We start from the raw sequence: 22,811 nt of genomic DNA, 5'->3' as shown, positions 1-22,811 counted from the left end.
TGAGTGACCATTGCCCAAATTCATTGGATTATTCTCCTTTCATTTAAGAATTTAAATTTTTTTAGTGCAGTAAAGTTTGGGTTTTGCTCCTAGATTTTAATCCACTGTTCAGAATCAGCTGCACTGTTCCAAAGACTAATGTTGGACAACTGGAGCACCTCAACTCCAACAAAACTCAAAGTAATTTTCCATTTTGTTTTAGCCCTGCCTGCTACTTTTATTGAGAAGCTCAAAAACCAGGAGAAAAAAGAAGGGGAGAGTGTGACACTTCGCTGTGAGCTATCAAAACCTGCAGCTGTCGTTCAGTGGAAAAAAGACTCTGAAATTCTCAAACCAGGAGAGAAGTATGACATGAAGCAGGCAGAGGGCTCTTGTATACTTCAGATTCTGAATTTGAAGATAGAAGATAGTGGAGCGTATACATGCATATGCGGGGACGAGAAGACGTTTGCAGCCTTGAAAGTCACTGGTATGGATTCATGATGTTTTTTCCAGCATAGTTTTGGAAACATTTGTGTGCGAATTTTCAAAGAGACAATTCTGTGGCCTTGTTAAAACTGTTTGTATGACCTAATTGTGATGAGTAATGAAAACATGCTTGTGCAGCATTGCCACCAAACTTCACGCAGAAGCTGGAGAGCCAGCAGGCCGAGGAGGGAGCTGACATTATTCTGCACTGTGAGCTCTCTAAAGCTGGAGTCCCAGTAGAGTGGAAGAAAGGAACGCAGATCCTGAAGTCTGGAGAAAAGTACCAGATGAAGCAGAAGGCCTCTGTGAATGAACTCGTAATCAAGAAGGTGGTGCCTGAAGACAGTGGAGACTACAGCTGTGTGTGTGGAGACCAGAAGACCACAGCCAGCCTTAGCATAAAGGGTAGGAAGGGGATTTTCACAGTTAGTCAGCAAAGTGTTTTTATGTTTGCATGTTACTGCAAATCAGTGTTTCTCAGAATCTTTCGTGTGTATTTTTATGTTCTATGTAAAACACTGGCACTGTTTTCTAATCTGCTAATAAATGTTCAGCCAAACCAGTCACCTTCAAACAGAAGCTGGAGAGCCTGGAGGCTGAGGAGGGAGGCAGTGTTACTTTGCGCTGTGAGCTCTCTAAGGTTGGAGTCCCAGTAGAGTGGAAGAAGGGCACGCAGGTCCTGAAGTCTGGGGAGAGGTACAAGATGAAGCAGAAGGCCTCAATGAATGAACTTGTGATAGAAAAAGTGGTGCCTGAAGACAGTGGAGACTACAGCTGTGTGTGTGGAGACCAGAAGACCACAGCTAGCCTGAGCATAAAGGGTAAGAGAAGATGTATTTATTTATTTATTTTTGTTTTTGTATTATTATTCTTTTATTTCAAGCTGTCACTGTTTGCCTTTTGTGTTCTATGTTTTAAACCACTTTTGTCCCCCCCAAAAATATATGTCATGTTGTGGGATATAACTTACTATTAATAAACTAATAAATGTTCAGCCCAACCAGTCACCTTCAGACAGAAGCTGGAGAGCCTGGAGGCCGAGGAGGGAGGCAGTGTTACTTTGCGCTGTGAGCTCTCTAAGGTTGGAGTCCCAGTAGAGTGGAAGAAAGGAACACAGGTCCTGAAGTCTGGGGAGAGGTACAAGATGAAGCAGAAGGCCTCAATGAATGAACTTGTGATAGAAAAAGTGGTGCCTGAAGACAGTGGAGACTACAGCTGTGTGTGTGGAGACCAGAAGACCACAGCAAGTCTCAATATCAAGGGTAGGAAGAGGATTTTCACAGAGTTATTCCATATAGTTTATGTCAGCATGCCACTGGTTTCTCAGTATTTGTTATTTAATAGTTGTATTTATTTTATGTGTATATTTGTATTTTATGTCATGACATATCACTGACTGGAAATGAACCAATAAATGCTCAGCCCAACCAGTGACCTTCAAACAGAAGCTGGAGAGCCAGCAGGCCGAGGAGGGAGCTGACATTATTCTGCACTGTGAGCTCTCTAAAGCTGGAGTCCCAGTAGAGTGGAAGAAAGGAACGCAGATCCTGAAGTCTGGAGAAAAATTCCAGATGAAGCAGAAGTCCTCTGTGAATGAACTCGTGATTAACAAAGTGGTACCTGAAGACAGTGGAGACTACAGCTGTGTGTGTGGAGACCAGAAGACCAAAGCTAGCCTGAGCATAAAGGGTAGGAAAAGGAATTTCACAGTTAGTTGGTGCAGTGGATTCAAATTTGCATGTTCTTGTGGATCCTTGTTTCTCACTTTGTTATTTTGTATTTTTGTTATGTGATATTTATGTTTTCTGTAATGCCCTGCCACTGATTACTAACCCACTAATAAATGCTCAGCCCAACCAGTCACCTTCAAACAGAAGCTGGAGAGTCAGCAGGCTGAGGAGGGAGCTGACATTAGTCTGCGCTGTGAGCTCTCTAAAGCTGGAGTCCCAGTAGAGTGGAAGAAAGGAACACAGGTCCTGAAGTCTGGGGAGAGGTACCAGATGAAGCAGAAGGCCTCTGTGAATGAACTTGTGATAGAAAAAGTGGTGCCTGAAGACAGTGGAGACTACAGCTGTGTGTGTGGAGACCAGAAGACCACAGCTAGCCTGAGCATAAAGGGTAAGAGAAGATGTATTTATTTATTTATTTTTGTTTTTGTATTATTATTTTTTTATTTCAAGCTGTCACTGTTTGCCTTTTGTGTTCTATGTTTTAAACCACTTTTGTCCCCCCCCAAAATATATGTCATGTTGTGGGATATAACTTACTATTAATAAACTAATAAATGTTCAGCCCAACCAGTCACCTTCAGACAGAAGCTGGAGAGCCTGGAGGCCGAGGAGGGAGGCAGTGTTACTTTGCGCTGTGAGCTCTCTAAGGTTGGAGTCCCAGTAGAGTGGAAGAAAGGAACACAGGTCCTGAAGTCTGGGGAGAGGTACAAGATGAAGCAGAAGGCCTCAATGAATGAACTTGTGATAGAAAAAGTGGTGCCTGAAGACAGTGGAGACTACAGCTGTGTGTGTGGAGACCAGAAGACCACAGCAAGTCTCAATATCAAGGGTAGGATTTGTGATTTAAATCTGTATTTAAAGTATATCAAATTTTCTTTGTAATACAGTAACAGTTCTCACCTTTTGTTTTTTCAGACTCTGACTTTTTTGTCACTACACCTGTTGTTTACATTTAAATGCAATGATAATACCTGGATTAAACCGCGTGGATGATTGTCTTATATTTGACTGATTTTATCTCAACTGAAGCGCTTGTACTGTGGCACTTGCTTCTGCTTTGAAATTTCTCCGACTGTCTGTTTATTTAGTTGTTCTGTTTCTGATGGATAATGAAATGTCATTCATGTGGGTGTTACTCTATCTGTCACATTTTAGTGCATCATCAGGTTGAAACCAGTCTTCGTCTGAATTGCTTTTCTGCAGTGTACCTGCGTTTTGACAGTCTGACTTTTCCTTGAAGATTTCACTGCTTCTTCTTTTTCACTTCACCTATTTCAGGCAGCCTTACTTGTTGCTGCATTTTTGTGAGTTTTGGTTGTTTTCATCGGTGGTAGTCTTGGCACTGGATCTTATATTTATGTTGGTCTATAAACCTCTCTTGTCTACATTTCATCTGATCTGTTCTGTCGTGTTATATTGCAGTTATTGGCTCTGTTTTATGGGGTCTAATCATTCCTGAAACTCCCTTTTGTCAGATGATAGTTTTCAATTGATATATTGGTGAAGTACAGCGATCTGAAACAAAATTATTTCCTCTCAGCTGTGAAGCTGGCAGCTCCTCCTTCAGCTGCTACAGAATCTAAGAGGCAGGAAACCAAAGAAAAAGGTATGAAAGGATGATGGTGATGTAATAACATAACTGTCAGTGTTATGTTGCCCTGTCCAGCTTGATAATGGCCTCTGCGCTGCCATCTGCAATCCTCCTTTAAATTGTACCTGTATGCTGTGGCCTGTAAAATGCATGATAGATATATTTGTCAGTATGCTGTTTCCTAGATTTTGGCTGTATCGAATATTCCTTCTGTCTTACAATAGAGTATTTAGGTCTCTTTCCCTTAAGGCTACAATGCGTAATATCTATATCATATTTGTATTTCAGAATCTCTGTCTGTAGTTGCTAAAGACAAGCACAAAAGGCAAGAGATACAGTGGGACAAAAAAGTATTTAGTCAGCCACCGATTGTGCAAGTTCCCCCACCTAAAATGATGACAGAGGTCAGTAATTTGCACCAGAGGTACACTTCAACTGTGAGAGACAGAATGTGAAAAAAAAATCCATGAATTCACATGGTAGGATTTGTAAAGAATTTATTCGTAAATTAGGGTGGAAAATAAGTATTTGGTCACCTCAAACAAGGAAAATCTCTGGCTCTCACAGACCTGTAACGTCTTCTGTAAGAAGCTTTTCTGTCCCCCACTCGTTACCTGTATGAATGGCACCTGTTTGAACTCATCATCTGTATAAAAGACACCTGTCCACAGCCTCAAACAGTCAGACTCCAAACTCCGCCATGGCCAAGACCAAAGAGCTTTCGAAGGACACCAGGAAAAGTATTGTAGACCTGCACCAGACTGGGAAGAGTGAATCTACAATAGGCAAGCAGCTTGGTGTGAAAAAATCAACTGTGGGAGCAATCATCAGAAAATGGAAGACATACAAGACCACTGATAATCTCCCTCGATCTGGGGCTCCACGCAAGATCTCATCCCGTGGGGTCAAAATGATCATGAGAACGGTGAGCAAAGATCCCAGAACCACACGGGGGGACCTGGTGAATGACCTGCAGAGAGCTGGGACCAAAGTAACAAAGGTCACCATCAGTAACACACTACAACGGCAGGGAATCAAATCCCGCAGTGCCAGACGTGTTCCGCTGCTGAAGCCAGTGCATGTCCAGGCCCGTCTGAAGTTTGCCAGAGAGCACATGGATGATACAGCAGAAGATTGGGAGAATGTCATGTGGTCAGATGAAACCAAAGTAGAACTTTTTGGTATAAACTCAACTCGTTGTGTTTGGAGGAAGAAGAATACTGAGTTGCATCCCAAGAACACCATACCTACTGTGAAGCATGGGGGTGGAAACATCATGCTATGGGGCTGTTTTTCTGCCAAGGGGACAGGATGACTGATCCGTGTTAAGGACAGAATGAATGGGGCCATGTATCGTGAGATTTTGAGCCAAAACCTCCTTCCATCAGTGAGAACTTTGAAGATGAAACGAGGCTGGGTCTTCCAACATGACAATGATCCAAAACACACTGCCCGGGCAACAAAGGAGTGACTCCGTAAGAAGCATTTGAAAGTCCTGGAGTGGCCTAGCCAGTCTCCAGACCTCAACCCCATAGAAAATCTGTGGCGGGAGTTGAAAGTCCGTGTTGCTCGGCAACAGCCCCAAAACATCACTGCTCTTGAGAAGATCTGCATGGAGGAATGGGCCAAAATACCAGCTACTGTGTGTGCAAACCTGGTAAAGACCTATAGTAAACGTTTGACCTCTGTTATTGCCAACAAAGGTTATGTTACAAAGTATTGAGTTGTATTTTTGTTATTGACCAAATACTTATTTTCCACCCTGATTTACGAATAAATTCTTTACAAATCCTACCATGTGGATTCATGGATTTTTTTTTCACATTCTGTCTCTCACAGTTGAAGTGTACCTCTGGTGCAAATTACTGACCTCTGTCATCATTTTAGGTGGGGGAACTTGCACAATCGGTGGCTGACTAAATACTTTTTTGCCCCACTGTAAATGAGATGGTAGAAGGTAATTTTCAATAGTCTCGACTTGTTTGCTAGTTTATCCTGTTTCCATTGTGCCTTTGCAGTGAATCAGTGTATGCACAGCAGCTCTTTGTTGAAAGGAGTCACAAATTAAGTAAATGAAGCCATTAGGGACTTTGTACCTCTGTGTTTGGCTGCTGACCTTTGCCAAAGAGAGAAAGTTGTTGGGTCATGACTTAGCTTAAATTGTCTTGTTGCTTTCTGGCGTAATTTCTATTTAGTTTGCTTTGTTTTTTGTGGGACTGCTGTTGATTTGCTGCTGGAAAACTGCTGTTGATTTGCACTTACTGATGTTTTGGTCTTTGTCATGTTTTTGTGGTTTGCGCTATTTTTGCAGAAAAAAAACAGCAATATTTTCAGTCTCCACATCTGTGGATTTGTGTGGTCACTAGATTATTTTGTTGCATGGAGGCTGACGTAGTATGAAGATATGAAGCTGTCTTTGATTCCATTAGCTGTTTGTGTTTCTGCTCTTGATGAGACTTGAATTACATGTTTCTGCTGCTTTACTGTGACAAATTCAAATGATGGGACCAATGTTGTGTTCAATCGTTTTAGCGGGGACATTGACAACAACTGAACAAACTCCTAAACAGGATTTTCAGGGACATTCAAGAGAGCTTAAAGTGGGAAGTGAAGGTAATGCAGTGCGTGTTTGCATGGATTTTTCTGGACACTGCAAGAGCAGTGAGAAAATTCAGTTGCAGTCTTTTAAAATGTTGTGCGCAGTCCTGTCAGTCTTTGCTTCAGTGTGTGCTCATCTATATGTACTGTGAGGTGAATGGCAAAAATACAGAATGAAGTTGGCTTTCGTTGTATGTTTTTATTGTGCCAGCTGCATTGTGTTGTGTGTTAAACAGGGAACATTTTGTTGTGTTTGTGACGCATTTTGTGTCGGATCACTGAGATAATGGTCTGAGGTGTTTTTGTTTTTTGTTGATGCTTGTAGGTTTTTTCATTTTGAAATATTTCAGTGCTTCATGTCATCACAGATATTAACCCCCCACAACCGCCCCGAATTATTTTTACCTCCACCAAGAAGGTTTTGTTTTTGGTAGCAGTGGTTTGCGTGCTTCTGTGTGTGTGTGTGTGTCATTCGTTAGTAAACGCAATAGCTCGAAAAGTTTTGAATGCATTCTGATAAAACTTTGTAGGGGTGTAGAGTGGGGGCATGTTATCAGTCCTTTGAAAATCTCTTACATGCACCCTTTAATGTGAGCTTAATCATTTATCGGTCAGTAATCGACAAAAAAACACATCTTAGAAACTATGGCTCCGTGTGTGTGGTGTGTATTGTCAATTTACAGAATAAGAATTTAAAGTATCATACTCCTATTAATCTACTTCAAGATTAATCGATTGATCTGAATGTCAAAGTGATAATAATGCTATATAGTGCTATTTAAAGCTGTTTAAACGTCTTACTGTCATTGTTTTTATTGACAACATATAGGGAATGATATATGGAGATCCTAAATATCGTGTTACATCTGATCTCTTTTTAAGGCTAAATAACAATAAAATAACTGAAATACATGTGGATACATTTTATGAAAATAACCAAAAAATCTTTAAAAATTATGCTTAAAATTCTAATGACTTTGTTTGGATCGTATACATTTAGGAAATGATACCCGTATATGGGGATTGTAAATCACATTATAGTTTGCATTCAAATGTCGTGTCACATTTGACCTCTGACCTCACTTTTATGTGTCACATTTACCTTTATTTCAAGTTGACCCCAAGATGTGTTATATTTTTCAAGACAATACTGTCAAGAGGACGATAATGAGCTGCCTTGATAGTTGGAAATATAATAACTATCTAATAGGATGATATTATAAAATAAGGTCAAATTATTAATGTCCAGTTATTTACTCTTCCTTTATTTCCACTACCTACCCCTACGTGTTTGTGTAATCAGAGTAAACATCTGTCCTGCTGTCCTTATCTGATTTATACTGCACTGATTATTAAAGTAGCTTTAAAAAGAACAAAGAAAACAACATGAAATTACACAAAATACAATAATATTCCCTTAAAATAGAGACTAGAGAGTGTGCTGCCTTGGTGGAGGTTTGTACTCTCTGAGAACTTCGGATCACATAAGAATGTGCGACATTCGTGTTTGTGTCTGTGCCTTTCTAATTCTGGCTCTTGTGTTAAAGTTACGCTAGAACTCCAGTTGTAAGATTATTGTGTTTTATCCCAGCTGATAAGCCTTTTGCTGGAACCACTGACAAACCAGCTACCCAGCGACAGGGGACCAAAGAGCAGCTCGCGGGTACGCAAAGACTTGACTTTTGCATTGACCAGCAGGTTTCTTGCTGTACAGTACACTTTATTGCTACATTACTCTCATTGTTAGTTTTGCTGCATGCTTGTGTTTTCGTCACATTGTTTGGCGGATTGAAATATGTTTGACTGTAGCTTGTCTGTGTGACTTTTTTAAAGTTAGTTAAATTGATTTCTAAGGTTAAGTCAATTTAAAAGCAAACAATTCGATGTTGTCTGAGTTTTTCTAAAGAACTTCAAGTCTGAAGTTGCACTTTGGATATTTGTAAATCATTCACTGTTGATTTTTATAGACTTTCTTCTGTATTTTACTAGTTTGTTAACAAGCATTTTCTCTTATTTATCCTAAACATCACCATTCTTCTTGTGTTTGTTTGGTACTGTGTTTATGACTGAAGGTAAACCTGCTGGTTTTGATGTCATCCCTCTGCTACAGCTGGATACCAGAGCGCTGGAATGAAATTAGTGGCACTGTGCTTTCTTTATTCTCCTTGTTTTGTTTTTATTCAGCCGAACTGGTTGTTACTCACTTGTTATTACCTCTGAATACCAGATTTGCAGAATTATCTTCTTGTTCTTCTCAAACAGGAATAGTTGAGAGCTGTATTTGACAGACTTTTACGTGCTATGTTTCGAATAGGCAGAGGTGTACCTGCCCTGACTGTGTATCAGTGTTATTTGTGTTTGTGCAATAGAGCTACCATATTGGATGCTTTTTATATTTTCTATTTTTGTTTTTAGTAGGTTAAAAATTATATTTTTATACCAAACTAATCTTTTGTTATTAAATCCTATGGGTTACCATAATACATACCAACAGATTATTTTATCTATTTAATCCCAAGTTCTTCCAGTCATATTCATTCGAGACCTGGAGAGCCAAGTAGCTGAAGAGGGAGGTAGTGTTACCCTGCACTGTGAGCTATCAAAACCTGGAGTCCATGTAGAGTGGAAGAAAGGATCAGAAGTCCTGAGCTGTGGAGAAAAGTACCAGATAAAACAAAAAGGATTCTGTCATGAGCTGCACATTCTTGATTTGAGGCCTGGAGATACAGGAAGCTATTCCTGCTCTTTAGAGGATACAATAAGCTCAGCATCTCTGGTTGTAAATGGTAGGATGAAGCTATCGCATGTTTTCTTCTTCTTCCAACAAGTCCTTCATTTGTTACTTCATTTCTCCTTTCTTCATCATCCCTGTTCCTTTTTGCATAATTACTCCGTTTTCCTTTTTTTTGTCCATCAGCTCTTCCAGTTATTTTCACAAAAGAGCTGGAAAGCCAAACGGCTGATGAGGGTGACAGTGTCACCCTGAACTGTGAACTATCTAAAGCTGGTGTTCCTTTGGAGTGGAGGAAGGGAGAACTTGGTCTTTGTCCTTGTGCAAAGTATGAAATTAGACAAAAAGTACACCTGGCTACACTAATAATCCATGATGTTGACTCAGAGGATTCTGGGAGTTACACATGTGATGCCGGTGATCGTCGTAGCACTGCACAGCTAGCTGTGAAGGGTATGCTGTTGTTAGTAGTTTAAACATAGTGGCAATAGTGGCTTTTTGGTTGATCTTTATTAGAATGTTGCTCGAAATATCTGACTTGACCTTAGGGTTAATACTCTAAACTCTAAACTAAAGTATGTAGCTTTGACTCCAACTTCTGCTGCTTACTTCTTCACATGTGCGAGTTGAAGGCTAAAACTTGGCCTAAGTGTATTCATTCTTTCATTTCTCCTAAAATATTTCCCTCATTTTTTCTCACTTTTCTACAGCCAAGCCTGTCCTTTTCAAAACCCAGCTACAGAACCTTGAAGGACAAGCAGGAGAGAGCGCCTGTCTTCGTTGTGAAATCACAAAGCCGGGGGTCAGTGTGGTCTGGAGGTGTGGTGATCGGGTGCTGGCATCCAGCAGCAAGTATCACCTGAAGCAGGAAGGGACTGTAGTTGAGCTTATTATCTACAAACTGCAAGGAACTGACTCAGGAGAGTACTCCTGTGATACAGGCAGGCAGAAGACTTCAGCTGTCCTCACTGTGAAGGGTAGGATTTTTTTCTATTTAAGACTCCTCCTCCCATGCACTCTCTTGAGCTGGAGCCCAGTCATCCTTCATTTCCAACATACTCCCTCTTATTGACCATCTTCTCACAGAGCAACACTTGAGCATGAAGTGTTTTCAGTGTTCAAGAAAACTTGCTCGTCTCATATTCCGTAGCACCTCACTCTTTTGTGCACTTCTTGTTATTTGTATGCACTTTTCTCTTGAGCTCAATCACTGATTTCACCATTTGAGCCTTTCACATTTCTGTCTTCACAAATATTAACAAACACTACTTTGTTTTCTTCACTTGGCACTGGTAATTGTAGCTCAGCAGAAATCTTCATAAATGATCAACTTGAACTTCACCAAACGTTGTGTGCTTCTAAACTGTATTTGTCAAACAGAGGTCGAGGTTAAAGTACTGAAATTCTTGGAGAGCTGCGTTGTGTACGAGGGTGAAGATGTCTGCTTTGAGTGTCTGGTTTCTCATGAGGAGGCACCAATGGCACTGTGGAAACTCCAGGATGTCCCTCTGCAGAATAATGAAATGAACCTGATCAAGGCTGAGGGCCGGCTGCACAGCCTCACACTCAGAGGCGTCACTACAGCTGATTCGGGGACAGTAACTTTCACTGTGGGAAACCACACTTCCACAGCTTCTCTGACAGTCAGAGGTAAGGGAATTGTAGGCAATGTATTCCTTGGGAACATCTTCCAGTTGGCTTCTACAATAATTTTGGGACTATCTTCTGCTCATTTGCTGTCAGTCTTCTTGTTTTTGGATACTTTCTCTCTATTTTTTCAGAAGTTCTTAAAAGCAACAACTGTCTTGTTATCTTTTCATCTTGCTATGGCATCTAAAGAAAATTCTCACTTTCCATTACATTTCTATTTCCAGAGTACATGCATGCTTACCTTACTTTCCATTGAACTTGGAACTAATAAAACTCTTTTACTTTTCATTTTAGTACTAAAATTACATATTGGTCTTGTTGATCAATGTGTTTTCATCCAGTAAATTTTTGTACATCACCGAATGCTGTTATAACTGTTGTTTTACTTTTCTTCAGTTAAGCTGAAGCTGGAAGTGTTGAGTCTTTGACTTTTTCATGTTTGGGGTTACTTGGATTAAGGATTTAAGACATGCACCATGCACCACCAACAGCAAAACTGTTCTGATTGTTGAGTTTTTTCTGATTAGTTGTATTTGTGACTTTCTTTAAACTTATGAATGGGTGGATTGTAGGTCTCCTTGGAGCACATTGATTGATTGTATGTAAATTTTGGAAGGACTGTGCAGCCTCGCTGTGGATTATAGTGTGTTTTCTGGTGTCAGTGTTCACTTTCTAAAGTTTTAAAGTCTGTCATCGTAATGAAATTGGTGTCTCTGGCAGCTGCACCTGTAGTATTCAAGAAGGAGCTGAAAAGTCAAGAGGCCAAAGAAGGTGGCGAAGCCTCTCTGTCCTGTGAGGTATCAAGCCCTGATCACAAGGTGACCTGGTGGAAGGGCTCAACTCTTCTCACACAGGGAGAGAAATACACCATGGAGCAAAAAGCAACCACTCACATTCTGATCATACACAAGCTGATCATGGAGGATAGTGGGGAATATACCTGTGATACTGGAGACCAGAAAAGCACTGCTACCCTGACTGTAAAAGGTAACAGAGCACATCTTCATCTATCATCTGTCTGTGTCTCTCATTTCCTTTCCTCTTGTCTTCATCCTTCCTGAAGTTCATATTCACCGCATTATCAAGTACTGGAGAAAAGTGTATCCTCTACTCACAGCTAATTCTCTTGGATTCACAGATTTAGAGAATCCAGTGCTTTACTGGAATTATCTGATTTTATTTATATGCATTGTTGATAGTTTAGTAGCTCTAGGGTGTTAAAAAACACCACATCTGGGAATGACATGTTGAGTAAGCATATGCCCTCATAGTCATGATGTCTGGAAGCTCTGCACAGAACTGATCTCTGATCTCTCATCATCCATCATCCCATTCACCCTCAGAGCATGTGCGAATCATTCGAGAACTCTGCGACATTACTGTGACCACTGGGAAAGACGCCGTCTTTGAGGTTGAGCTGTCACACTCTGGTGTCACCAATGGGGAATGGTGGCTTTCAGACAACCTGCTTCAAAATAATGATCTGAATCAAATGAGCATTATAGGGAGAGTGCACCGCTTGGTCCTCAAGATGGTAACCACGGATGAATCTGGAGATGTTGCCTTCGTGGTGGGAGAAGAGAAGAGTGTGGCCTGTCTTCTGGTGGAGGAGAAACCCAAAGGTAAAGGAGATGAGAGTTTTCACCCTCAGAGCCATTTTCATCAAAAACCACAAATTATTATTATTCTTTTTCAAATCCACTGGCATTTCACATTTTTTGTATTTTCATTAAATATATTTTATAGTATTTATTAATTTTAAAGGGCTGATAGAGGTACTTTAGCTCAACAAAGCAATACTACTGTAAATTGTATGTTTTAAAACTGGGTAGTTTCAGATATATATAATGTAGTTCTGCAGCATAGTTATTATTGTGACTGTATTTCCCATTTGGTGAGGTAATACATTTCTTACATTAGTCTTTGGTGCCCAGCCGTTAAATTCTGTATGTAATTTTCATCCCTGTGCTTGTTTATTAGTCTAGCTGGACATGGATTTAAAGTAAATTTGACTGCTTGCTAGAAACATACAAACACAACACAATAATTCTACGTTTTTTTTAATTGTCATATTATTTTATGTATAATTTGTGTTACAGTAGTGCACAGAAATCAAGAATGAAAGCATAATGCCAGTGCAGAACGGAAAAGGTTGCATATAAATGCTACTTGTCCTGTATTTGCAGTGCTAATATTAGAGAAGCCACACAACACTGTTGCATTAGAAGGTGAAACGGTCACTTTGGCCTGCACCATCTCTGACCCCAGTGGTAAGGTTACATGGATCAAAAACAATGTGGCCCTCCAAGCGGGTCTCAAGTATGACCTGAAGAAGAATGCAGCATTTCATCAGCTTCGTATTCACAACCTGGTGGCTGAGGACGCCGGAACGTATACCTGCGACACTGGGGATGCACAGTGTGATGTCACGCTGACTGTGGAAGGTAAAAACATTGGATTGAAATGGACAACTAAAATATTCTTGAACGTCCACCTCCTTCAACCACCCAGTATAGTCTGAAGCCCTCAGGGATGTTTCTCTCATCATCTCCACTATTTGACATCGAACTTGCCATCTCAATATGTTATATCAACTTTTCTTACTTTAAACTCTCACCAGGTGCCCCAGTCTTCTTCCAGACAGAGCTCAAGAACCAGGATGCCATAGAGGGTGATGATATTACTCTGCACTGTGAGCTCTCTAAGCCGTGTGTTTGTGTTGAGTGGAGGAAAGGAGGATTAGTCCTCCGGCCTGGTAAGAAGTATGAGATGAGACAGTCAGGGTGTATTCAAGAGCTCTGTATATGGAATCTGGAGCCTGATGACAGTGGCTACTACACCTGCGATGCAGGAGACCAGCTCACTACAGCTTCTTTAGCAGTGCAAGGTAGCCTCCCATTCAGTACTGTTGCAGTTTTTCTTAATTGTGAAACTTCTATCTGGCTCATATGTTGTGTGTTTTTTGTTTAGAGTTGGCATTATGATGATTATGAGTACATTTAAGGCTCAATGTATTCATATTTTCCACTCAACAGCAAAAGAAGTCTTCATTGTTTCTGGCCTTAAGTCCACCGATGTTTTTGTTGGCGAATGGGCAACTTTCTCCTGCCAGCTCTCTGGTAAAGCCCACGGCAAGGTGCAGTGGTGGCTGGATGGCAGCTTGTTGGAGAACAGCCCCTTTAGTGAGATAGGGCTGGCCCAGGGCCACATCCACACACTCACCTTAAAGAACCTGGCCACAGATGACTCTGGCACTGTCACCTTCAAAGCTGGCAGTTTAACATCAACAGCCAAGCTCTTGGTCAAAGGTATCATGAAAATGTTAACTGCAGACTGAGATAAGCTTTTTCCCAGAGACTGAGATAAAACAGTCTCTTTTAGTCTTATACAATCTCTAAGGATCCTGCAGTGTTTTAATTCTACATTTAAAATCTTAATGGGTCAATTTTCCTACTTCAGTATTCCTTATTATTTTGAATTAAATAGTAGAAGCAGGAAACTAATATATTTATGTTTTCTATCTAATAACTGGCATTTACTACAAAAAAATGTGCCATTCTTAGTGAAGAATATGGGGTTATATACTATGAAATATAATCATATTTCATATATAATCATATTTTTTACTGCAGGGTTCCATCCAGCTATTTGACATATTAGTGCTCCATCATGCATGAGAAGCAGTAGTTTGCATTTCATTAATAATAAGAAGTTATGTTTTATGCAATATGCTTTGATATAATCTAAAAAATACAACTGGGTGCAGCACCACAGTAAAGCTTTAGGAACCTTTTCGACTCAATTAACTAGTATTAAAAATGCTGCTCTTCTTTTGAATGTAGGGCTGCTGAAATGATGAAAAATAATAATCACGGTTATGTTTCTCACTTTGAAACACAATCAGATTTACTAATTTTGTGGAGCATTGTTATACCTTAAGAAGTACTTTCTGATGCATCATCATTGACGTGTAAACAATGAGTATAATTACACAATAGTGAAAAGGACAACTAGAGAGCAACTTGCAATGGGATCACACAAGCCCCCACACCTGGTCTGACTAAATCTAGCAACGTTGTGACAGTTTTGTTGATAAAATCCTTTACAAACGGATATAAACACTAGTTTTCTAATGATGCTAGCCTTATATTGTTCACATTCAAGCTACAGTAGACAGACCTCACTTTGAGCCTGGTGTAAAACAGAACACAAAAGGATTGATTCAGAGTGATGCTCTGGTCTAAAACCTCTCCCAAGGAGGTGATGTTTTTAGAGGCATTAGTGTGCATGTGTGTTTCTTACAAGGTCAGTAGATCAATCTGAGGGTTAAAGTGACAATAATGATATATATGGAGGTATTTAAAACTATGTTTCTTACTGCCATCATTTGTATTGTCAGTATATGGGCATGTGTGTGCATTGAGTTCTTCTTCAAGATAAAATAATGTTGAAACTTAATAATGATAATAATGTATTTTATCTTTAAAAGTATGCTTTAAATTTTACTGCCTTTGTTTGTATTGACAACATTTGGGAAATAATACTGGTATATGGGGATAAAATTTTTTAAATACAACATTATAGTTTGCATCCAAATATCATCTGAAATTTGAAAAATTATTCTCAAAATTATATCAAGTGTGTTAAAAGGATTTTAACAAGGGAGGTGTCCAAAAGTACTTCTAGAAAACAAAATGAATATATACAACATACAGTACTACTCTCTTGAAAAGTAAATACTGCCCAGGTTTGGACTCTCGGAGTGCTTCTTATTAGTTTAGTCTTCATTGTGAGTCCCTTGTGGTTTAGTCAGTCTAGCTATCAGGCTAGCTGACCTTTTGGCTGGTGGGTGGTGTTTCTGGTCCACATCCTGTGACTTTTTGTGTTTGATTTTCCTGCTTTAACATCTTGCCGGTTTTTTCATGCTCAATTTAAGGTTATATGCCCAGATTCAAGCTTTAATTACACTCGTATCTATACAGTATACTATTATCCATATTCTGACTGCAAATGTTGTAGCCAAACAGCTATTAAAGTTGTAAGCAGCTCCTTTTAACCATGCCTTCAACAACAGGGAAGGGAAGACCAATTAATACAAGAATGCTGAAAACAAGCATCATCAATCTGGGATTTCTTCATTCATTTTAAGCTTTTTTTAAGCATGATCGTGATTATTACAATGTTAACCTGCAGCCCTAACTGTAAGTATCCCTCAGTAATATAAATAAGAAGCCTGTCTTATTTGATGTTTGGATTCAGTAAAAAAAACAAACATAATCTAGATCTGGCTTCCGCCATGTTAAAGTTCACAGATGGTGAACCAGAATATTGAAATGCTTGAAAGAAAGTGCTGCTCCACCCATCCATACAGGCCGGCTGCTCTCAAATAGTCATGCTCTATTCATCTCCTCTGTCCCATCCTACCAAACCCTTCTTCTAACCTTCCAGCATTAAAATCTCTAACTCTTGTAGATACACTTTGAGTTTGGCATTTCTATCTACTATCACTCCCTTCTTCTCTATGAGCTGCCAGTAAGTCTTGACCCTTGGTTGTGAACTTTGACTGTTGGACTTTTTGACCCCCTGAGAGCTTATGTAGGTTAATGCATTGGACGATTTGAAAATACATAAAAATATACATAGAGTATTGGTACCTTACAATCAGTAATTTCAAAATAGTATCACTCACATATTTACACTCAGACATGCTTTTGGGGGTTATAAAGCTCTTATGTCAGTCGGCATGGCCCGCTTTTATCCTTACATCTCATGGCCAGGATTTGATCCTATGATCCCCTGACCCCAACCTCAGATCCCACAGTTGAAGTGGTGAGCGAGATGGAGGACCTTCGGGTGGTTGAAAACCAGCCGGCTGAGTTCATCTGCCAGTACTCAAGACCAGTGAAGGCTCAGTGGAAGAAAGATGGGCAGCCTTTGCAGCCTGATGGCCGAAGGGTGGTAGTGGAGCAGGACTGGAATGTGGCTCGCTTGTACATTAGCCATGTGTCTGCTGAGGACAGGGGCACATACTCCTGTGAGGCAGAGGGGACCTGCGTGGTCGCTTCACTTCATGTGGAAGGTGAGCTTCCCTCCACATGGAAAAAGCACCAGGCTTTAGGGGATCTTCTCTGCTTCTTCCCAGAAAAACGTCTTTGGAAAAAAAAACCCAAAACAGGCCTTTTACTCATCATCACAGCATTTTTGCTCTTGGTTGACAAAGGCTTAACTATTTTACTTTTGTCTTTGAGAACTGCAGTCCTTTTATAATCTATTATAATTAAGTTACCATGGTTTCTTGCTTTCTACAGCCAAACCCATTACCATTGTTCAGGGCCTGGAGAATGTGGACACTTTTGATGGAGGCGAAGCGCTCTTTGAGTGTGCCCTGTCTCGTCCTGAGAGCAAAAACTGCCAGTGGCTCCTTGATGGTAAACCACTGAAAGAATCCCCGAATGCTGAGGTTGTATCATTTGAGAGCGGTCGTCGCCATCTGCTCCTGCTGAAAGAGCTGCGCGTCAAAGACAGTTGCACGGTGACTTTCAGAGCTGGCGCAGCGTCCACATCTGCCCAGCTCACTGTTAAAGGTAAGTCATCAAAATGAAGACTGTACAACAGTGAAGCTGTAGTAATATTATGATCTTGACTTTAGTCAGCTGTGAATTACGACTTTTTTGTGGATTTTTCCCATGTAAGGTTGGCAGTTGGCCATTGTGAAGGGTTTGGAGGACAGAGTGGCTGCAGTGGGGGAGAAAGTCGAGTTCTGTGTTGAGCTCACGGAGGTGGTCCCTACGACAGAAGTGGTCTGGTATGCTAATGGAGTTGAGCTGAAGCCCAGTGACCTCTGGGCTATGAGGGCCGATGGTCGGTCTTACCGCCTTGTCCTGAGACAGGCGCCTCTTTTGCCCCAGCAGGAAATTACATTTGCTGCCAGAGATGCTATCTCTCTGGCCAAGCTCACCATCATCAGTAAGTGTTTAATGTCTATGTCTATGTCTATGAAAAGATTAACAAATATCCCTTTAAACCTGTATATAGAGTTTACTCCAATTTTTTGTAATTCTGAGTTTCAACCAGGGAGCGCAGAACCAGAATTAAAATTTTGGACAATTCAGGGTATAGTAGGAAGCTAAGGTAATAAAAATCTTTTGAAGAAGTATTGAGCAGGTATGGCATACCATCAAAGCTTCTTCTTAATACCTCCAACTGTGAAGTTTTATATTAGCTAGGCAGTTCAGTAGTAGTTTGAAGCTCTCTTCTTTATCCACACTCACAAAGGGGAGGTCTTGCTCCTCCCCTTTGTGAGTGTGGACGCTTCATCTCTTTGCTCTTGAATGCTTTGCTTCTTATATTGATTTTTATTGATTTTTATGCTGATTTTTTCCCTTTTTTCCGTGTGAGCTTACCTGCGATAACTTCTGGACACTTGTAGATCATTAGGACTAGAGTGTTCTTAACAGAAACAGCAACATTTTACGGTTACCTTGTCCTCAGCGCTCCGTGTGTCTGTGGCCTAGACACAGCTGAAGCCTGATTACAGCGTCTGAGCACCGAGCAGCCTCAATAGCCTGGAAAGGTGCTAACCGCTAGGCTAACTAGCAACAAGATGCCTTCCCTCTCCACAGATGACTACCACAGCCTCCTGCAGAAGATTGCAGTACTGGAGACAAAAATTCATCGCTTAGAAGTAAACGTGGAGGTAAATGGACTGTGTGGAAATGAAACAACCTTGCCTTTGATTCAAAACAATGGCGATGAGCAAGCTAGTACACAGCTAAGGAGCACAGATAACATGACCAAGAAAGTAGACTCTGTGCATTATTATAAATCCTCAAGTGATAATCCCCCCTTAGACTGTCTTGGTGCAAAACCAAGACATAAATCATGTCTCCTGGAAGGGGGAGGACGTATCACAGGCAGGGCACAGCGAGCTGAAATCTCTGAAACCGACTGGCCTTCACTTCCTACGAGACAGAGAAGCTCTTCTACCCCTGTATACGGGAGGAAACAGGACTGGACAACCGTGAATAGGAAGGTTAACAACAAACCTCCAAAACAACTGAATGTGAAACTGCAGAACAGATTTGCTCCACTATCAAAGGACCCTGGATCTATATCGGACAACCATCCATCTAAAAGCAGCGAAATAAGGTCTGAAAATCTGTTGAAAAGTGAAAGGCCACAGGGAAAGCTAAAGGCTAGGCCTGAAACTCTGATTGTGGGTGACTCTGCCGTAAAGGATGTACAAAGGATGTGTGGTAAGAACACTAAAGTCCTCTGCTTTCCTAACGATATGGTCAACAACCTGAAGGAGAGAATTCTTCAAATTGCAGATGAATATCCAACTGTGACAAACATTGTTCTGCATACAGGGTCAAACGATGTGTCCAAACAACAGTCGGAGGTTCTGAAACGGGACTTTACTGGATTATTAAATACTGTAAACTCTCTGAATGCAGCTGTATTCATCAGTGGACCTGTACCGCCGGTCAGAGGAGGAGACGAGAGATTCAGCAGGTTGTTTACACTGAATAAATGGCTTATATCAGCATGTGCTGACCACTCAGTGCATTTTATCGACAACTTTAATATTTTTTGGGAACGCAGGCATCTGTTCAAAGCAAATGGATTTAATTTTAACAAGTCAGGGGTGAAACTGTTCACCTCCAACTTGTTTTATTCCATACGTCATCCATCCGTGCTTGGTGCCAAGGCTGAGATAAACGAGGAGTTATCTCATAAAGAGGAACAAACAGTACTCCAAGAACAGACAAAGCCCAGCAGAAACCTTGAGGAGGAGCTCCATTTGCCCCCACCCGGGAAGAGCCTCAGAAAGGAGAGACATCCATGGCATCTGAGGAAGAGCCTCAGAAAGGAGAGACATCTAAGGCAAGAAGAGGGGTCCCTATTTGCCTCCAACTCTCTCAACAACACCAACGACCAGGACAAGGGACCACGACCTTCCCCAGTCCCCCAAACCCCTGACAGGCCATCACCCTCCTCCCCCTCCCTTTCTCCCTCCTCCCCACACCTGAAATTCACTGAGGAGATGATGGAGCGGGTCAATGCTGGGCTCAGATCTACCCCCGTCCCAATCCCTTTTTGTCCCCCATGTGTTTCCAGAATCACTAAAAACTGCTGTAATCAAACCTATACTGAAAAAGGACAATCTTGACAAGACACAAATGAACAACTACAGGCCGATCTCAAATCTCCCGTTTTTAAGTAAGATCATTGAAAAAGCAGTTTCTCAACAGCTCAGTTACTTCTTAAAACAGAATAATTGCTACGATGCCTTCCAGTCAGGTTTTAGACAGAACCACAGCACTGAAACCGCTCTGACCAAAGTGTTTAATGACATATGTCTGAATACAGACAGTGGAAAAATGTCAGTCCTAGTTTTACTGGATCTCAGTCCAGCATTTGATACAGTTGACCACAACATATTACTCAAACGACTGGAGAACTGGACAGGTCTTTCAGGAACTGTACTAAACTGGTTCAAAACATACGTAGAAAACAGGAAATACTTTGTATCAATAGGTAACTTCACATCCGAGCAGACAAGTATCACATGTGGAGTTCCCCAAGGTTCCATCTTGGGACCCCTTCTGTTTAACATCTACATGCTCCCACTGGCACAGATTATAAACAACAACAAAATAAACTATCACAGCTATGCAGATGACACACAAATATATATCACAATGTCACCAGGAGACCGAGGCCCTGTACAGGCTCTTGGTAAATGCATTGAGGAAATCAATGACTGGTTGTGCCACAATTTTCTCCAGCTAAACAAAAACAAAACTGAGGTAATAGTCTTTGGCGCCAAAGAAAAACGATTACAGGTCACCAGAGAACTTCAATCTATACATCTAAAAACCACAAACCAGGCGAGAAATTTGGGTGTAGTGATGGATGCAGACCTAAACTTAGAAAAACACATTAAGACAATAACAAAGTCAGCTTACTATCACCTCAAGAATATATCAAGGATAAAAGATCTGATGTCTCAACAGGACCTGGAAAAACTAGTCCATGCATTCATCTTTAGTAGGCTTGATTACTGTAACAGCATCTTTACAGGTCTACCTAAAAAATCAGTCAGACAACTACAGCTCATTCAGAACTCTGCTGCTCGAGTCCTCACTAAGACCAAAAAAGTGGACCACATCAGTCCAGCTCTGAGGTCCTTACACTGGCTGCCTGTCCGTCAGAGGATAGACTTTAAAGTTCTGATGCTGGCCTATAAAGCTCTGAATGGTTTAGGACCAAAATACATCAATGACCTCCTGACCCAGTATGAACCATCCAGATCCCTCAGGTCATCTGGATCCGGTCTTTTATCAGTTCCCAGAGTCAGAACCAGACATGGAGAAGCTGCATTCAGCTTTTATGCTCCTTATATCTGGAACAAACTCCCAGAAAGTCTCAGATCAGCTGAAACACTCAGTTTATTTAAATCCAGGTTGAAGACTCACCTGTTCTCAGCTGCATTTGAATAAAGCACCAAATCCACACTTTAAGCTTAAATTTCAAAACTTACATTTTAACTACTGATTTTATCTACTGTTCTGATTTTATCTGTTTTGATCTTATATACTGTTGTTTGTTTGTTTGTTTGTTTGTTTGTTAATTAGTTAGTTAGTTTATTTGCTTGTAAATAAAAGCAAATAAAGCACTTTGAATCACCTTGTTGTTGAATTGTGCTATACAAATAAACTTGCCTTGCCTTGCCTTGCCTTTATCCACCACTGAAGATTTCACTTTGAAATTTGTACAGTCTAGTGGCCTGGTGTCCGTCTTCAACAACATGTTTGCTAGTAGGTACAACGTGTCATTTCATAACATACTACATGCCACTAGTATGGAGAACAGATTTCAAATATTATGTAAACAAGAAACAATGGTCAGAAGTGTGGTCTTAAGTTCCAACACAAACTAAAGCAATATAAATGGATAAATAGGCAATGCATTGCTCCAACAAGGCTGTGTTAACGCTAATACTTTCAACATTTGCATTAAATGTAAGAATCTTTGTTCCCACTTTATGTGGGAATGCCCTCTGATTCAATCTTTTTGAAAAAGGCTGCTGGAAATATGTAACCAAATTTCTGAGTAATAGATTCCTCTTAATTGTAATTTATGCTTAGTAAATATTTATCCCAGATGGTGCTGTGATCTCTAAGAATATCAGGTCCTTACTTAACTTCTGCTTTTTGGAAGCCAAACAGTACAGAGCTTTCTCTTTGAAGAAGCAGCAAACCTGTGCAAATTTACAGCGGCCTAAGACATTCTTTAGAAAAGATAAGCTATCTAACAAAAACATGGAAAGTTCTGGAGCATTTGGAACACCTTCCATATAACTTTCATAACAGATTAACACTGTAGAGTATTTGGTTTTTAATTAGTGTTCATAAATATATCCAATGGCGGTTTTTCTTTTTCCCTTCCCCATAGCTGTGCCTGATCCTCCAGAGGATCCGGAGGTCCTCAGTAAGACAAAAAAGTCTGTTACCCTCTCTTGGTTCACACCTTTGCATGATGGAGGAAGTCCCATTCTGGGCTACAGAGTGGAGATCCGAATGGTAGACAGTGCCCTCTGGCTTCCATGTCATTCTGAGCCTGTGCGTAACACCGAATTTGTGGTTGAAAATCTCAGTCCAGGCAGTGCCTACAGGTTTAGAGTGGCAGCCATCAACAGAGCAGGGATAGGGGAGCCTGTTGAGCTGCCTCAGACTGTTCAGCTTGGTGAGTGAATGTACGCTTCACTTAACACAAGTAGCTGCTTTTTTCTGTGATGTTGTGTTTATAATTGCAATTGCAGTTCATGTTTTATGTCACATGGTGATATGAGATCAAGCTTTATGCAACTGCAACATTCTAGCCAAAGATGTAATGCTAGAAACCAAGGAATTTTGATATTTTATAAACTTTAATATCATTTGTTTTTCTTCTCTTCTTGAAACACAGAAGCACCTCCTCTGCCACCGATTACTCCAGGTAGGTCACTGTACGCTGTATATGTGGTACTTTTTGTATT

The 22,811-nt window shown here is 40.7% G+C and overlaps 1 protein-coding gene across 1 annotated transcript in view; it reads left to right on the top strand.

The window, feature by feature from the left end:
* obscnb (obscurin, cytoskeletal calmodulin and titin-interacting RhoGEF b) overlaps positions 1-22,811 on the top strand; it is a 64,906-nt gene that overhangs the window by 28,811 nt on the left and 13,284 nt on the right. The window contains exons 36-55 of the mRNA XM_082514350.1: positions 203-469; positions 607-873; positions 1,023-1,289; positions 1,464-1,730; positions 1,891-2,157; positions 2,320-2,586; positions 2,761-3,027; positions 3,739-3,804; positions 8,907-9,173; positions 9,305-9,571; positions 9,829-10,095; positions 10,499-10,768; positions 11,489-11,755; positions 12,112-12,390; positions 12,955-13,212; positions 13,389-13,655; positions 17,077-17,352; positions 17,462-17,734; positions 22,229-22,519; positions 22,742-22,771. Coding sequence (XP_082370476.1) covers positions 203-469; positions 607-873; positions 1,023-1,289; positions 1,464-1,730; positions 1,891-2,157; positions 2,320-2,586; positions 2,761-3,027; positions 3,739-3,804; positions 8,907-9,173; positions 9,305-9,571; positions 9,829-10,095; positions 10,499-10,768; positions 11,489-11,755; positions 12,112-12,390; positions 12,955-13,212; positions 13,389-13,655; positions 17,077-17,352; positions 17,462-17,734; positions 22,229-22,519; positions 22,742-22,771 — 4,947 coding nt within the window. The remainder of the gene's footprint in view (positions 1-202; positions 470-606; positions 874-1,022; positions 1,290-1,463; positions 1,731-1,890; positions 2,158-2,319; positions 2,587-2,760; positions 3,028-3,738; positions 3,805-8,906; positions 9,174-9,304; positions 9,572-9,828; positions 10,096-10,498; positions 10,769-11,488; positions 11,756-12,111; positions 12,391-12,954; positions 13,213-13,388; positions 13,656-17,076; positions 17,353-17,461; positions 17,735-22,228; positions 22,520-22,741; positions 22,772-22,811) is intronic.

The sequence above is a fragment of the Aulonocara stuartgranti genome, assembly GCF_965226115.1.
Source record: "Aulonocara stuartgranti genome assembly, chromosome: 18".
Taxonomy (NCBI): Eukaryota; Metazoa; Chordata; class Actinopteri; order Cichliformes; family Cichlidae; genus Aulonocara; species Aulonocara stuartgranti.
Note: the sequence above shows the minus strand (reverse complement) of the source record. Positions and strands in the feature narration are given on the sequence as shown.